This window comes from Centruroides vittatus, unplaced genomic scaffold, assembly GCF_030686945.1.
Source record: "Centruroides vittatus isolate TY-2023 unplaced genomic scaffold, ASM3068694v2 contig_7, whole genome shotgun sequence".
In the NCBI taxonomy this organism is placed as follows: Eukaryota; Metazoa; Arthropoda; class Arachnida; order Scorpiones; family Buthidae; genus Centruroides; species Centruroides vittatus.
The window spans coordinates 3,018,389-3,036,364 of NW_027122442.1; the positions used below are offsets into that span (position 1 = coordinate 3,018,389).

At 30.0% G+C, this 17,976-nt stretch overlaps 1 protein-coding gene across 1 annotated transcript in view; it reads right to left on the reverse strand.

The window, feature by feature from the left end:
* LOC136980489 (centrosomal protein of 152 kDa-like) overlaps positions 1–14,283 on the reverse strand; it is a 37,078-nt gene extending 22,795 nt beyond the window's left edge. The window contains exons 1-5 of the mRNA XM_067276614.1: positions 14,196–14,283; positions 13,870–14,118; positions 11,768–11,911; positions 10,760–10,899; positions 6,550–6,750 (exon numbers count right to left, since the gene is read on the reverse strand). Coding sequence (XP_067132715.1) covers positions 6,550–6,750; positions 10,760–10,899; positions 11,768–11,911; positions 13,870–14,116 — 732 coding nt within the window. The 5' untranslated portion in view covers positions 14,117–14,118; positions 14,196–14,283. The remainder of the gene's footprint in view (positions 1–6,549; positions 6,751–10,759; positions 10,900–11,767; positions 11,912–13,869; positions 14,119–14,195) is intronic.
* Positions 14,284–17,976: the final 3,693 nt, after the last annotated feature.

The window sequence follows — 17,976 nt, forward strand, 5'->3', positions numbered from 1 at the left end:
CCCTTGATTAAAACAATTGTTTTGATTGTAACCTACAGAATTTTTGCTTGACACATTTGGGCCTATTGATTCCAGCCCTGGTTTGACAAAACCACTTTGTGCCATTGTAGTATTGCCTCTGCTTTCAGCAAAACTACATTACATTGTCACCAGCATCTCAATCACTGATATAATTAGTCTAAAAAGAATTAAACAAAAATTACATGCATTATTAAACATTACTCATAAGAAAATTATGGAATGACAAAAGAAATACTGTATAAGAAAAAAATTGGCTCTATGGGTGTTTTTTGTCTTGTTTTTTGTGGTAGGTTGGGAGGGGGAGGGACCCACAAGAGTGCATCATGAATTAAAGTTCTGCCACTGACTGAAAAAAAATATTAATTAAATTATTTTATCTGAAGTAGAAGTGAAATTTATTTTCAGACATAAACATCATCTGAACAGTATATTGTGATAATTATAAAAAAATTATAAAATTATAAATCTTTAATTTTGGAAATACAAAATTGCACAAAATGAAAACAATTTAAAATATTTACTAAATAAAATAGTGCTAAATCAAAAACAAAAAATTTACATTCACTTATTTGTTTATATAATCTGAAATGACATTTATTGATATCATCCACATTTTAAACCAAGAATTCTCTTTAGATATTTTTCAACAGTATTTAATCATTTTTCTTAATTAATTATTATAAACAGTAAATACATTACATATTTAAATGTAAATTAGTAAGTAGCGACTTTTCAAAATACAGTTATCTTCCATATAACGTGATAGTTAGATAATAAAAAAAAGCCATGTTATATGAATCCATACTGTACAAAACATAGGGTTAGGTTCCAAAAGTTAGCAAAAGTATACTATTCTTTTTCATAATTAAGAGGAACATGTTTATTAAAACAATCAAAAATTAACTAACAATCACATACAAAAGTATTACATGTTAATACAATGTTACTTTGTTAGTACAATGTTAATTTTTTCTTCATTGCTAAACACTATTAAACTAAGATGTTTTCTTTTTGGAAAAATGTAGTCATCTGCGCTTTTCTATTAACCTTAATATGAAGTATCAGCAACATCTTGATTTTTCTTCACTTTTTCATAAAATCTGGTATTTTCATTTGCTTGTTTTTGTCTAAGAGATCTTTAAAAATTTAACTTTTTTTGTAGTAAATTTTAATTTAATCTATAAAAACAAAACACAACAATCTTTCAGATTCTTTTAGAGCAGCGATTCCTGACCCAAGGTACGCAATAGGTTGTTTAGGGGTACAGAAAATAGTTAGTTATTATAGCAGAAAAAATAATATATGTATCCCAAATTAATAGTATTAAAAAAAATTATTAGGTAAAAAATATTCTTTGCAATGATCACAAACTTCATTATGCATTTCAAAATGCAAAACTAGAAATAAAAACTTATGCTGCCGATTGTACAATGCAACAGATCAATAAATGTTGCACAGTCGGTCAATGGTATTGGGGATTCCATTATGCTTGATTAGTGATTATGCTACAGACTTTTAATGGTGGGGTGTGTTACTGTTATTATTATTATCATCTCTCAACAATATCCTCATGTGTTGTTTGAAAAAGTATTTTTTTGTTTATAAAAAGTATTTTTTATTGTTAGCAAGGAAAAGAAAATAGCTAGTTTCTTCAGAATTTCTCTACAAGAGGTAATTTTTTTCATTATTTATTCAGTATTTCTATTAATTTTTTATTGACAAGACTATGTCTTGTTTATAAAATTGTATTGTCTGCTGTGTTACCAGGTTAGAGGTATGAAAGAGTACATGTCAGAAGTTGCAATTTGGCACAGCGTATTAGGTGCCCAAATCATGTGCGTATAAAAAAAACCAGACTTGTAGGTACTCAGGGAACCGAGAACCGAGTCAAAATAAAATTCAAAATGGCGACACACTCTACAAACAGGCAGTGCAAGATTTGTGCATGTGTTGCTCATTGGGAAGTTGGAAATGCCACGGGGGTATGCTAATGAAAAAAGGTTGGGAACCGCTGTTTTAGAGCACTATCATCAACGATGGCAACACCTGGCTTATAGGTAAGTTAGAATAGGAAATGAGAACATGAAAGAAAAATTGTACTAGTACAATTAGTTCTCAATAAAGAAAACCAGGCAGAAGGTAAGAGATGGGGTTTCTCAAATGGGATCTCTGGATCCTAGCTGTTTTTTTAACCCGGAAAATCCCACAAATTTCTTAAAAGTTCACTCTTTTCTTTTTTATGTGTTAAGGTTGAGGAAATTTTGGTATAATTAACTCAAACTGTCAGAATACATTTGTATTTATTAATTTTAAGCCTGCTTATTAGTTTTTTAAATTTTTGCTTGTTATGACATCCCACAGATTGTCAATAATCAATATGTATTTATGGCAGGACTCTGAAAATTCTTTACTTGTCAGAACCCGTAATATGACTCTGTGGGACTGTGAAGACTCTGCAGGATTCTGAAAATTCTTTACTTGTCAGAACTTGTAATATCTTGAATAATTGCACCGATGCTGTCTTAATTTTAACTATGCCCAGTAGTTTCAATAACTGCATTATACCAGGTTGTGCAAATTGGGCAAGGAGAGAAATGAGTATGAAGTCTGCAAGTATAAAGTTTTTCTTCATAAATCTGATTATTAAAGCCAAACCAACTGCCAAATTATCGCGCTATGAGCTTGATATAGCTATTAAAACAGCCAAAGTAGACAAATCAAGAATACTTGAGAGCAAAAGAAGTAATGCAATGCATCTCAAAAACAAACTAGAAATCTTTGACACTATGGATGAAAAAACATGTAACATTTGTCTCTCTTAAATGCATTAAAGATGATTCCACTCACATCCATTGAATTGGAAAGGGCATTTTCAGTAGCGGGACTTTTCATTATTAAAATAATAACCAGATTGAGTGATCGGAGTATTGACCATCTTTGGTTTTTAAAATTTTATAAAAATTTACAATAATATTTTGTATTATGTTTTATTTAAAAAACGAAAATTACCTTCTAAGTTAGAAGTTTGATCTAAGTTCATTTTTTCTTTAAATTTTCAACTCAATTCAAAGGCATTTTTTTGGTAGGCAGTTTCCGACAAACTTTCATAAATTTTTCTATTTGTGAAAATTTCTGCGTAATTCAAAGGTAATTTTACACTGTATTATTAATATTATGATTTTGGAGGTTGCAGAATGTATTAAGTTACTTTTAAAAATGAAAAATAATTATATCATTCAACTTCAAGATATTTTTTATATTTTAAAAATAATTAATTATGTGACGATCGGGATATTGTGAACTTTATCATTTATATGTACCTTTATAATCTTTTAACTATATTTTATGCAAACTCTACATTTTATACAAAATGGAACGAAGTAGACCAAAAAGGGTTAGTTAAACGGGAAATCAACTGATAAAACTTTCTGATAAGAGCGGTCTAAACTCGATTCCCACGAGTTGAGTTCCTTGTTAAGATGAGTCAAATTTCGGTGACACGACTACGTCACCAATAATTTTATTGGTCCAAGAAGATCATCTCTTCTGACGAAATCAAAGAAGGGCCTGCAAACTCCCTCCCCATATAAAAAGGGAGTACGATGAGTAAGACGGAGAAGTTGTTACTGACCGTGTGTTTGTGTGCTCAAAAGGATAGTTACCTGTCGCCGCCGATCCTCCCTCATCATCTATATTCAAGCCGAACTGTCATCATTACACTTCCTATCTGAACAACTATTACCTGTTAGTGGACAGAGTCATTACCGACGATCTACTACAAGATCGTCTATTCTTAGTCCGAACGCCTACAACGGTCTATAAGGATATCATCGATTATTACATCAACATCCGACTACATATCTTAAGGTATTTATCCTACACGCGAATATTTGTAAGCTCTCTCTCTCTCTCTCTAATCCGCGTAGATTAATGTTGCGGATCGCGCGTCATGTATCTTATCATCTTCTGTAAAGTAATCGTTTGTATCTAATTAGACGTATGAGAAAATAAACGGGTATATTTTTATATATACATCTCTGGGTGCGTTCTTTCCGTCATCCTCTCCACTCGCTTCATTCCAGGTCTAACCCATACGTAACCGCTTGCGCAATTGATTTTCTGTATCAATCTAAGGATACAGTGGTGTCATCCTGACGTGGTATCAAGGAGATACCAGCCCTATGGTCACAATTATATCCTGAAATCCTGGGACATGAGAAATGAGAAACCCTAATGCTTACCATATGTCAAGTGGGCTTAAAAGGTTTGCCATCCCTGTTATAGGGAAAGGTGTTGCCCTCTTTTATTCTTGTATACGTGGGTACATAAATATTTAGTATTTTCATATTTTTATTTATTATAATATTAATTTAATGTAAATGTATACATACCAAACAATAATAAACAGAAAAAATAAATATATTCAATAAAAATCTTTGTTTTAACGAATATACAACATCACATCTCAGTAAATACATCAACATTGAAATGAAAATCAGTCTAGCATGGGGAGAATCGAGGAATTACATGGTGAAACGACGAATTGTGCAATGGCATTATTATGAATTGGCGTAAACCAAGGGCTACCGCGAATTGCGCAGCGGCATTATTGTGAATCGGCATAAACCGAGGGCTACCTGTATCAGATTGTACCATCCGTATATGGACTAATAAAACAATTTTTTCTGCCAATTTGAATAAGTCACTTGGAAACATTCATTTTAGTTAGCCTTGTTGCATTAATTTGCATCATGTTTGCCTCTTTCAGAACAATGCGCCAGTGCACAGGGTTGCCATTGCCAAGGCTGCTGTAAAGGAGTGTGGATTTAAGGAGCATGACCATCCACCCTAAAGCCTGGACCTGGATCCCAGTGATTATCTGCTTCCAAAACTCAAAAAAACTTTCAAACAGTGATGAATAGTGAAAAGAGGTTGTTTATGAGCATTTGGCAGAAATAAACTACAGACTATTTTTTCAAGAGTATTGAAATGCTAATTCCAGGATGTAATAAGTGTATTGAACTGCAAATAGACTATATTAAAAATGACATCTAACTTTTATATCTATAACATCTAAAACATTTTGGCTGGAAACTTTTGGCATCTACCTTGTATATACATATTATACACTGACATCAGATATTTTAAAATAAGTCATCTAATGTATTCAATATTTTAAACTTCCTTTAAATTTAACTGAATTAACTGAACAATACTAGATACTATTTAACTAATAATATAAAAAATGAAGAAAACATTTACAAATAATAAAGATAAAAGAATAAGAAAATTATAATTACCTACAGTTAGCATTGAAAATTAGAAAATAATAATTTGTTTTTAATCTAAATTATAGTATAAAAAATAAGCTATTTTGTCTAATAATATAATAGTTAATATCAAATGTAATAACACAGCTAGAATGCAATATACTACAAACATATACAACCTTAAGTTTCAGCAATATAATTTAATTTAAAATGCAAACATTTCCAATAATTTTAAACAACCATTATCAGGCAAAATCAAACAGAAAAAAAAAAATTACCGTATTTTACGGACTATAAGACGCACTTGAATTTTGGAGGCAATTTTTCGAAGAAAAAAGTGCGTCTTATAGTCTGTAAAATACAGTATTTATTCTTTTGATTTGCTTGATGATGATCATCTAAAATGATTGCAAACATTTACATTTTAAATTAAATTATACTGCTGGAACTTAAGGTTATATGTATTTGTAATAAATTGATATTGATTTCATTACAACAAAATTTAAAATTATTCAATATATGCAGTTTTGATCAGTGAGGATTTTGGTTAATGCGAGTTTGTTCTGAGGGATATATAATGTTACCAGCTCAACGAAGTTCACAGCTAGCAATGCTAAACAGATCTGTTCTCTCCACTTCTGCTACTGTTTATTAGTAAGGAAAAGTTAATCATAGTTTTCTTAGTGCACTTGAATAATTTTATTTCTATATTCACATTTGGTGTAATTTCTGCAAACATTTCTGTTTTAATTCTCTAGCTTTTACTAAAAATTCTACAAAAGACAGAAAGAAAAAAAAGACAGCAACTATGCAGGGAATGCTTGATAAATATTTTGCTTGATTTTTAAACTTTTTTGGAACTTTAGTAGCTCTAAACTCTAATCAATCTTTAATGTTATTTTCTAATTTATTTTTTTTGTGTGCAACTGCACTATACTTGTCTAAAATCTTTAATTAATTAATAATTCTGTAATATATAACTTTTTAAATTGGATTTCTTCATTTCTTGTGTTTTCATTCTGCCCAAGTGAATATAAATGTAAAAATTACAATTTTAGATGACTTGTTAATGATCTAATTCACAAATTAATTTATTCCCCATTGACAGTTAACTTCAATACATGTGGTTTAGATATATGTAGAGCCAATTAACTGCATATATTCAGTTATCTGTATTTTATTTCAAAATTATTCATGTAAAAATTCAGTTGTATAATAATGATTTTAAAATTCACAAAATTAATAAACTTTGTTTTACCTTTTCATCTAATTCATGTTTATATTTATCATTTTCTGTCTGTAACAATAATATTTCTTCCTGATGATTGCTTTTCATGCTTCTTATAACAGATTCATATTGCTCTCTAGTTCTAACTAGATTTTCTGACTGACTGAGTTCTGATATTTGCTTTTGTAAAGATGAAATTGTTGCTTCCGTTACATGTAATTTTTTTATTATCTGCAAGAATAGTTAGTTTTAAAATAAATGAAAACTTAATTTATGTAATGTATCACTAAAATTTATACATATCTAATCAATAATACATAATGGCCTCATTCTTACAAAATAATATAACACAGAATAAGTAAAAAGAATTTTATATTTCCCATTAAGAAAAATTCTAGATCCTCATCAAAATATCAATAAAATTAAAACGACTTGACAAAACTAATAAATTTCATTGTATTTCAAGATTACTTGCAAATACTATTGGCATATTATGATTACATGTAAACTTTATCAACTTTAATTAAATCTACAAGAATAAATCTTCTAACATTTAAACAATATTTATTTTTAAAATGTATAATCATGCTAGTTTAGTAGAAAAAATATTAAAATTTTACAAGTAAAGACATACTGAATAAAAAACTGAAATTTTAAACAATATACAAATGAATTACTTGATATTTAACTGAATGAAACAACTTTTATGCTATAAAACATTTTCACATCTGTCATTATAAACTTTAGACATCACACAAGATATTTTTTGACTATTAAATAATATTATCTGATAAAATTAAATTTTGAAAAGGTTTGAATCCTTCAAATTTGTCTTTGAGTTCAATCTATTAAAACAATCTTTTGAATGTGTTTTAAACAAACAGTTTTGTCAAGCTGTTTTAAATGCATTATATAACATTTTATGGTTAAAAATTAGCCATTTAAAATTATTACCAATCAAAATCAGATTCAGCAGTGAGAAAACATTTCACATTCCACCATGAATGTTTCATTTAAATCAGTGGTTCTCAATCTTTTATTACACAGGGACCCATTTTCCTCTTAATTTTTTTTTGTGGACCCCCATAAACATTGCACAGAAAAAAAAACCTTATATTTTTCACTAATAAAAAAAGAAAGAAATTGTATCAAAAATAAAAGAAATAGTTAATGATTATGCTTTATTTTGAAGGAAAGCCAATTTATTGCAAAATAAACATATTAAACAATTAAGTTCTACAGATTATTTATATACAATAGTAAAAAATTAAAAATAAATCATTTTAAGATAGACCTAAGCAGGTAATAGAAAAAAAAAATGCAGTTTTATTCAATGAGTGTTCCTCCCTAATCTTCAAGATCTGGAAATCTGGAACAAACTGACACAAAACCTTCAAAAATGTCACTGTCAAGTGACATGGTGCTGATGGTATAAGATTCTCCTAACAAACCCTGGCTTATATAGCCAGGGTTTGTTAGGAGAATCTTTATACCATCAGCATCAAGCAATGCTTAAAATAAACATTTATCAGCAAGCATAAGGTGATTATGAAAATTTGTTAAAAGGTCAGAATCTCTATCTGACCTTTGTCAATGAGATATATATGTCGTATACATATTCAATATTTTAAATAATTTATATTTTAACCATTATGCAAGAAATGAGTAATAAAGAAATTAAATATAAAGCTTACCATCTTTCAAACACCGAGGAGAAATCATCACTTCATTACGAACCTGTTACCGATGTGCTTTGTGAAATCTAATGGAATGCTTCAAAATAGAACGTGAATATTTAAATAAATCAAACTCCTGTAAGCTGAAATCCATTGCGATGGGCATGAGCATTCGTGCGTGGACGGCAATTAAGGGTTGGTTTTTAAGAGGGCTTGCCAGGCTACCGATAGATTTAGCTCCTACTTCCAATTGATGCAGATGGTGCTGTGGCTAGCTCTATAAATGGCTATGGTTTCCAGCCATTTAAGATGCTCCTGATGGGGAGTACTAATGACAATCTCAGCCTTGTCAAATTCCGCTTCGATGTCTGGATCACATGCATACGTGGCAAGGGCAGTAGCATGTCGTCTGTGCTGCAGGTCTGCTCAGTGTTCTCGTATACAGGTACTTAATGAGTGTTTACTAGAACCAATATAAATCTGGTCTTTGTCCCATCTGTTGTCCTTAAGTGGGATGGAGTAGATGCCAGGAAGTCTGTTACGATCAGGAAAGTCTATTGTCAGACATCTCCTGTATGCTATCTGCATATGACGTTTGTTGGCAATCTCCGTATACACCACCTTAATGAAGGGGTTAAAAGTGATCAGGAAACGTGTTAGGTTGTCAGGATCAATGTTGGTTCTCAGATCTGTGTTGGGTATGCATTGCGAGCGATGGTGTCGCTCAACCAAATGGTGCATCAGACTAGGATACCCATGTTTGTTTGCTATCTTCTTGATATAAGCTAACTCAGTGACTAGGACTTGCGGGGTAAATGAATGGGAAAGAGCTTTTTTAACCTGAGCATTAAATGCTGCAGTCTTGTATGAGAATGGGTTGCATGAACCCACGGGTATGTATGTAGAAGATGCACTCAGTTTTTGGTATACTGATGTGCAGATGGTGGACCATTCTGATTTAATGCTTATGTCTAGAAAGTGAACTTCAGTGCTGCTAGTCTGCTCAACCCCTACTGTTAAGCTATATGGATTGTCATTGAAAGTTGTACGAAGAACGACATGTCTGGCATCTTATTCCACATGATGAAAATGTTGTCTATATATCTCTTCTTATACAGTAGGATGTCCAGGAGGAATGATAGAAGGACTTTGCTCTCAAGTTGCCTAATGACCATTTCGCATAGGTCTCCGGACACAGGGCTATCCTTGGATACTCCTCTTTTCTGCCTGTAAACAGTACCATCGAAAGTGAAGATAGAATTGTAACAGATGAGATGGGCCATTTCTAGTACTTGCTGGTGTAGAGTCCGATCATGAACTAAAGTGAGCAAAAAATCTCTAAGGGAGCAAAAGGCTAGAGAGAACTCAACTGAAGGATAAAGAGATTTGAAGTCTAAGACAGTGATAAGACATTTTATAGAGCTAGCCACAGCACCACCTGCATCAACAGGAAGGAGGAGCTACATCTATTGGTAGCCTGGCAAGCCCTCATAGAAACCAACCCTTAATTGCCATCCATGCATGAATGTGTATGCCTGTCACAACAGATTTCGACTTACAGGAGTTTGATTTATTTAAACACTCACGTTCCATCAGACAGATTTCACCTGAAGAAGAACTGCTCAAAAGTTCAAAAGCATTTGTGATAAACTGTAATTTCACAAAGCACACCAGTAACAGGTTCATAACGAAGTGATAATAAAGAAATTGACTCTATATATATACTGTAAAAATTTAATTCTTAGTAAAAACAATTGTACTGAAGTAGAATTACCCTATAGACCACTAAAATATCACCGTGAACTCCCAATTTGGTATTTTTTTTCTGGGGCCCCCAGTAATGTTACATGGACCACGGTTGAGAACCTCTTATTTAAATAATGTTCAGATACAGTAGTACATCTGAAGACGACCTATAGAATTTAGATTAAAAATGTAATTAAAATAAACATTTCTCAGCAAGCATAAGGTGATTACGAAAATTTGTTAATTAAAAATTATTTAATTTTTGTCTACATTAATATATTTAAAAGTTGGTACTTCATATTTTTGTGTGTAATATATGAATTTTACATCAGAAATATTTATTTGCTACTTTTACACACTGAGTTTTAGCTTTTTTAAAAATCTGGTTGCAATCTTGTCAAATATATTTCTTTTATTCTTACAAAATATGCCATTTTTCAAGAAACAAACAACTGATCCTTAGAAAAAGCAAAAAATGTTTTAAACTTTTATAAGTAAAAATATTTTCCTGTAAATATCAGTTTATAACTTAATTTTTAATTGAAAATATGAATATTTCCCATCAATTTCATTTTGTCTCCATATTTTATTTTGCAAACAATAGGTGATAAATACCTTAAATATTTTCAATCAAACACACTTATAATTTCATTTCATTTCATTTTTATCCAAATGTATTACCAGAGCATTGCATAACTAAAAATATTCAGACCAGGTTAATAAAGTGAATAAATGACTATTTTAATATTTTTTATTAAATTTTTAAGAAAGATAAACATTTATAATTGCAATACTTTAAATAAGTTTAAACAAAATACCTCTTCCTTAGCTTCTTTTTCATAATTCAACTGTATTTCTAAAGCTTTTATCTGTCCTTTTAACAATGAATTTTCTTCTTCTTTCAATGCAAGAGTTTCACGAGCCTTTGTCATACTCAAAGCAATATTCTCCAAATCTCCTGAAAATTACCAAATAAATTTCACAGCATTAGTATTAAACAAAATTAAATGTAAAAAAAATATATATATAATCAAACTTTTACTTAAAGAAATCCATAATCATCAAAGTATTTATTAAATAAAAACATCAAAATAGAATAGTGATATTCTAAATATATAGAGTTGAATCTGATTAATTCAAACTGCTATTATTTTCCTTAAAATTTGTCTTTTAACCAGTATTTAAAAAATGCAGTTAATTCCAAATTTTTAGTATAAAATTTAATAATTCAAAATTAGTGCATTTCATATTTCAGCAATAAAACTTAAAGTAAGAAAACATCATGTATATAATGTAAAGTATATAATGCATGCATTTCAGAAATATTCAAAAATGTACATGTTCTCTATATTCCTGGATTTTGGATAATTCAGTGAATATAATATATTTTTAAATTATATCCTTTTTCATAAGAATTATATAGTTAATTATTTTGCTAAATTTTTTGCCAATAGATAGTGCAACATGTAAAGTCAGCAATCAATCAGAAATTAACTGATATATAGAAGTTTAATCAATAATTTCGGGTCGATTCATCACACTCGTGTTTGAAGTATTTGAACGTGACTGCTAAGTTTCATAGCAATTGGTCAAACGGCCTAGGAGTGCATAGCAAACACACAAATATCCTCTTTTATATATAGATTATTATTTATTCTTTTTTGCTATTTGCTTTTGTGAAAAATTTATTGTTAAGTTTTGAAAATGTTTTATAGCTTCTAAAGATGATGAATCTGTTTTGATTCCAGATGTTTCAATAATGTTATTCAAATGTACAAAATATACAGAAGTAAAAGTAACAGCAGTATAAGCAATTTTTAGTTTACCTTGTGTAACAGTAAGTTGATGTTTCAAAATGTGAATTTCTCTTGAATTTTCTTCTTTAATTGTATCTAATTCATTATTAAGTTTTTTTATTTCTCGACCCCGAGCATTGTAAAGAATTTCAAGTTGAAGTTTTTCATCATTATCTAAGAAAATAAAATTATCATCATCATAAATTTTTAAAATTTTAATATAATAAAAATTAAAATCATATTCTACACCAGGCCTGGCCAACCCAAATTGTTTCGTGGGCCACTTTGATCACGCATAATATTACGGTGGGCCACAATTTAGGCAAACATGCTTTTAAAAAGTAAAACAAATACAAAATAAATAAGATTTTATTGTTATACCAAGAGTTCGTACTCATACTTGCACATTATAACAATGACACATGCAAATTTTCATTTATTTAATTGTTTTGGTATACACAACGGGAAACAAGTTCTAATAGACATATAATATCGCTTAGAGGGACACACAATTTAACGTGACGGGCCGCAGGTTGGCCAGGCCTGTTCTACACAATAAGTTAAATTAATCTATGAAATAATAATTTACTTCTTATATAGTATTTAATTAAATAAAAATACTCTGCTTTATTATTTTGAATATTTAATGGGTGAGAAATATTAAGAAATAAGAATTTTACTTAATTATTTTTTTACACTTTGGTCATTCTCAGACTTCTCAGCTTCCTTATTTTACTTCTTTCTCCTTTATCATTAAACAAATAAGATTTCCTGATATACTACTGTTTAAAATGTATTCTTAAAATTTAGACAATTTTAAAAATACAATATTTCAAATTTATATGAGAAAAAATAATAATAATCATCTAGATTTTTGTAGATAAAATAAGAAAACTGTCTTATCTATTGAAAATTCCATCAAAATTTAAAAAGTTTTTCAAATTTTAAAGTGTTGCTTTTTCTATTGGCATTCCAGAATATTTGTACTTAATTATAGTTATGTTTCCTGTTTTGTCTGATAAAATAAATTTATTTTACAAAATGCTGGAATCTATTAATAGTACTGTTATTTATTTATTATCCAAACTTTAAAGTAACATCAAAAGACAGTTTTATAGTTTTATCTAAATTATTTTTAGTCTTTTCTTCTGTCAACTTAACTCATTTTTTACAGTGTAGTACCATTGATTAAAGTTGCTTTAAATGTTTTCAATATTTTTAAATATTAATTAAAATAAATAATGTTGTATCCCATTAATAATATGAACTGTAGATAAAACCAGCAAATGGCTTCAGTATCAATCATTCTTTAATAACACATTAATGAAGACGACAGCTTCCTGAATCATGTTACTGGCAATGAGGTGTGGGTCTCATATGAAACATTGAAAGCAAACACATTCTAATGGATACATTCTAGTTAACCAAAGATTATGTTGACTGTCTTTTGGGACCAAAATGTGTTCTGCTTGCTGAATTTCTGCAATGTACTGTTACACCAGTTATGCCATAAACAGCATTACTTCTGAAATTTACTTTCTACTCTTCAAAAATTAAGAAGAGCAACTCAAAACAATTGACCTGGACTCTTCTCATCTGGAGTTTTCTCTATTCACAACAATGCTCACTCAAACACTGTGAATCACACCAAAGATGTTCTTAAGAAGTTCTTAAGAAGTTCAAGTGAAAAGTGTTTGATCACCCATCATATAGCCAGAAACATGCACTCAGTAATTATGATTTCTTTCTCCAGTTGAAGTCATTTTTGGATGAAAGCACAACCTTATAGATGAAAGGCTGAATGAGACTGGAAGGTTGATTACATTCACAGGCAGAAAGCTTTTTTGACAATGACATCAAAAAAGTTTTGTTCAGCTATGAGAAATGCATCAAAAATCATGATGATTATGTAAAAAATAGACAAGATATTATATTGCCTTGTAAGACAAATAAACTTCTATGGTGTTCCATGTTTGTTTTATTACTAATCAAACCTTACTCTCCTAATTACTTTCATACTAACGAATTATCATCTAATATTACTATACAAAAGCAGAAATAAAATAGCACTTAATTAAATAATATTTATTTCTATTAATAGATATTATTATTATTACTGAAATGAATCTTACAAATATCGGATACATTCTGTGTATGTTTATTTTCTTGTTCCAATAATGTTCTTTCATGGTAATCGGTTTCAGCTCTTACATCTGTACTTTTTCCTACTTCTTCAGAAGTATTATCATTTAAAATTCTGATGTCTTCAATATATTTATTTGGAATGCTTTGTACTTCTAAAAATTTATCATTATTATTTATTTGTTGTAGTTCATTAGATGAACTTTCTGAATAAAAAGGATTTGCATTTTCAAGCATTTCTGTTAAAAAGATAAAAATATTTTAAATTATTAAAATTGAAATAGCACTAAAATTATTAAAATTTTAAAGATATTACCATTATATTTTTTTCTGACTGGTATTTCATTATCACCAAATTGCTCAGTAAAATGAGAAGACAACTTATTATTTTCCTACAAAATATTGAAAATGTAATTTTAAAATTTAACATAAAATTAGTAATCAATTAATTCTATTGGTAAATAAATAATTAATAGAAAAATAAAATGCAAAATAATAAAATTATAATTTTTATGTCCTTAAATTTTTAATCATACAGAAATTTTTTCAAAAGTTAAAAATTAAACTACTATAAATCATAAGTTGAGAATTGTCATCAAAATTAATTAAAGCTTATTGAAAAGTTAAGAACTTCATAACTATAAAAGTTCAGTTTATGACATAACAATCTTATCAAAATACTTACAATATGATTGATGATGATATCTACAAATAAGTGATAATCCTATCTATAATAAGAAATAATCTATATGGACACCATTTGTTGGAGATATGGCAGAATTGTGCTTGTAGTATGTGGAAATGAAGATTTTAGAAGAATTTAAAGACAGCATCATAGCAATATTCACATATATAGATTATTTGAAAATACTCAGACAAGATGAATTCGAACCACAGGAGAATAACATTAGAAGTATACAAAATTAAAGAGTTATTTGTGCATCACCTTAATCCAGACATCTTAATTAAAGGACCTTTGGATGAAATAATACAGAAAATCCATAGCAATACCTTTATGTATTCCAGCTACGTCAAAAGACTAATTCAGATATAAACTAGCAAGCTTTAAAAATTGGATAAAAGAGGGAAATAACATACTCATCAACATATAAAGCCATGGAGGAATAAGTATTGTTTATTATAAAGACAGCTAAGAAATTTAGTTTTAAGAGCAAGCTTGTTGATAATATTGTATTCTCTTCACTATCCCAAACAACTCAAAAAGGAATGGAAGTATTGAGAAGAGTTTTTGTTTTGAATTCTTATGAATATAAGGTAATCTGGCAGATACAGACATACTAGTGATAAATTAAGACAACCTACAGTGCATGATATTCTTAAAAAAAACAGAGAATACAGATACAAAGAAGGCAGGAATTTATAAGGTTCCCATAAATATGAAAGTACAAGGACCAGATAGAGTTTTATTCTACATTTGAAAATTTTTAAATTTAACTTTTTGTTAAAATTTTTTCATTGTTAAGAAAGTTACTCTTTTTCTTGAAATCAAGTGTCTGTTTATCTTTTTTTAAGCACTGTACACTATTATATGTACATCAGAGAATACTTACTATATGTTGATTTTATGTTTCATATGCTGCACTATATTCATGTATAATGTTAATTAATGATAAAAATGATGTTAGAATAAAAAAGCCTGTGTTTCTTTTGTAAATTACTTATTTTTTTTGTTTCATTGAAGTTCTGGAACCTATCAAACTTTTTCTACAGGATACATATACTGTACTTTTTATGCAATTTTTGTTTTATGTGGCAATCTTTGGAACATATCCATCATGCAAAAAAAAAGGAACAGATGTATATGTATTTTGAAAAACTCATTAGCCTATGGGAGGTTAATGAGTTTTCTTTATTTAATTCTTTATTAATATAACTTCTCGTTGAACCTTTAAATGCAATTCCAGGATAAATAATTAACAGTTTGCAATCTCAAAAACACAGTCTCTAACATTTTTGATCTACATAGAAGATCTTCCTCAGGATTCATTGAATTGGAATGTGGATATTGGAACATTTTTTAAATGTATTTAAAAGCAAATAGACAAGGGTTTTTTTTAAAACGTTCTTTAAAATAATATTTTAAATCACTTAAATCGAATTTAAAAATGTTCAAAACAATTTTTAATTCGATTGCTCCCTAAGGTATAATGATTGCCATGCATAAGATACTTGTCCTTCCTCTTTGAAATTAATGCAACGACCGCTCTTTACGGATTTAAATATTTCGGGAGTTTCCAGTGTCCTTATGTGGTCATCATGTTTAGCATGTCTTATGATGGAAGCTTGGTCTAGATGGACTTGTATGTCGTTGTCAGCGGCATGCCTGGCAAGAGCGGTGTTGTATTTTCCTTTAGTGATGTCATACTTGTGTTCAGCCAGCCTTACTTTGAGAGATCGTGTGGTGGCACCGATGTACTCAAGATCACGCTGGAATCTATTGTCTCTCAGCGTAATTTTATAAATGCCCGGGACCCTACGCATGTTGGTGTTGTCCTTTCTGTTTCTAAAGATGTTATAAACCGTGGGGGCACGCCTATAAGCTAACCTGTCACCTCTGTGACGGGCAATCTCTTTATATAAGATTTGCATGTTGTGGTTATAAGCGCACTTAGAGACTTTTTACTGAGTATAAACAATACACCTACTCATCGCAAGCATATTTTAGAACTAGCTCATATGTTATGCTATTCCTCCTTTTTTCAATATGATTACAAAACATACTTACAAAAAAGGGGGGTATCGATGGGTAGTCCCCTATCGGGAGATCTATGTGAGATGGTTATTAGGTTATTAGAAAAAGCAGTCCTACCATCTTTCCTTCCTAATATTATCATATACAAAAGGTACTGTACGTCGATGATATTTTCATATTATGAAAGAATAAACCAAATATTGAAAGTTTCATAGAACACATGAATAACAACCCGTATGGACTTTCCATAAAATTAGACCAAGCCAGCAATTACTTTAATACGCGCACTTTTTAGATCTCAATATTAGCGTTATGAACGGAGTTATCCGCACCGATATTTATCATAAACCATCTCACCCTCCATTGTTTATACCGGCGCATTCATACGACCCTTATATCTACAAAATTGCTGCCTTCGTACCTTAGTCAAACGTGCGTTTACCCACTGCACCGACTATGAGGACACATTAAAAGAGTTTAAACATCTTGAAGACATAGCCAAAAGGCATGGTTACAAAAAACACCTTATTTGTAAATTAGCAAAGGCCTATTCCAACATTGATACTCGTACACCCAATAACGTTACATAAATAAGTGAGAACGCTCACAACATGCACCGCATAGTGCTAGATTATAACCACAACATGCAAATCTTATATAAAGAGATTGCCCGTCACAGAGGTGACAGGTTAGCTTATAGGCGTGCCCCCACGGTTTATAACATCTTTAGAAACAGAAAGGACAACACCAACATGCGTAGGGTCCTGGGCGTTTATAAAATTACGCTGAGAGACAATAGATTCCAGCGTGATCTTGAGTACATCGATGCCACCACACGATCTCTCAAAGTAAGGCTGGCTGAACACAAGTATGACATCACTAAAGGAAAATACAACACCGCTCTTGCCAGGCATGCCGCTGACAACGACATACAAGTCCATCTAGACCAAGCTTCCATCATAAGACATGCTAAACATGATGACCACATAAGGACACTGGAAACTCCCGAAATATTTAAATCCGTAAAGAGCGGTCGTTGCATTAATTTCAAAGAGGAAGGACAAGTATCTTATGCATGGCAATCATTACACCTTAGGGAGCAATCGAATTAAAAATTGTTTTGAACATTTTTAAATTCGATTAAGCGATTTAAAATATTATTTTAAAGAATGTTTAAAAAAAAACCCTTGTCTATTTGCTTTTAAATACATTTAAAAAATGTTCCAATATCCGCATTCCAATTCAATGAATCCTGAGGAAGATCTTCTATGTAGATCGAAAACGTTAGAGACTGTGTTTTTGAGATTGCGAACTGTTAATTATTTATCCTGGAATTGCATTTAAAGATTCAACAAGTAGTTATTGTAATTTATTCCAGGCTTGA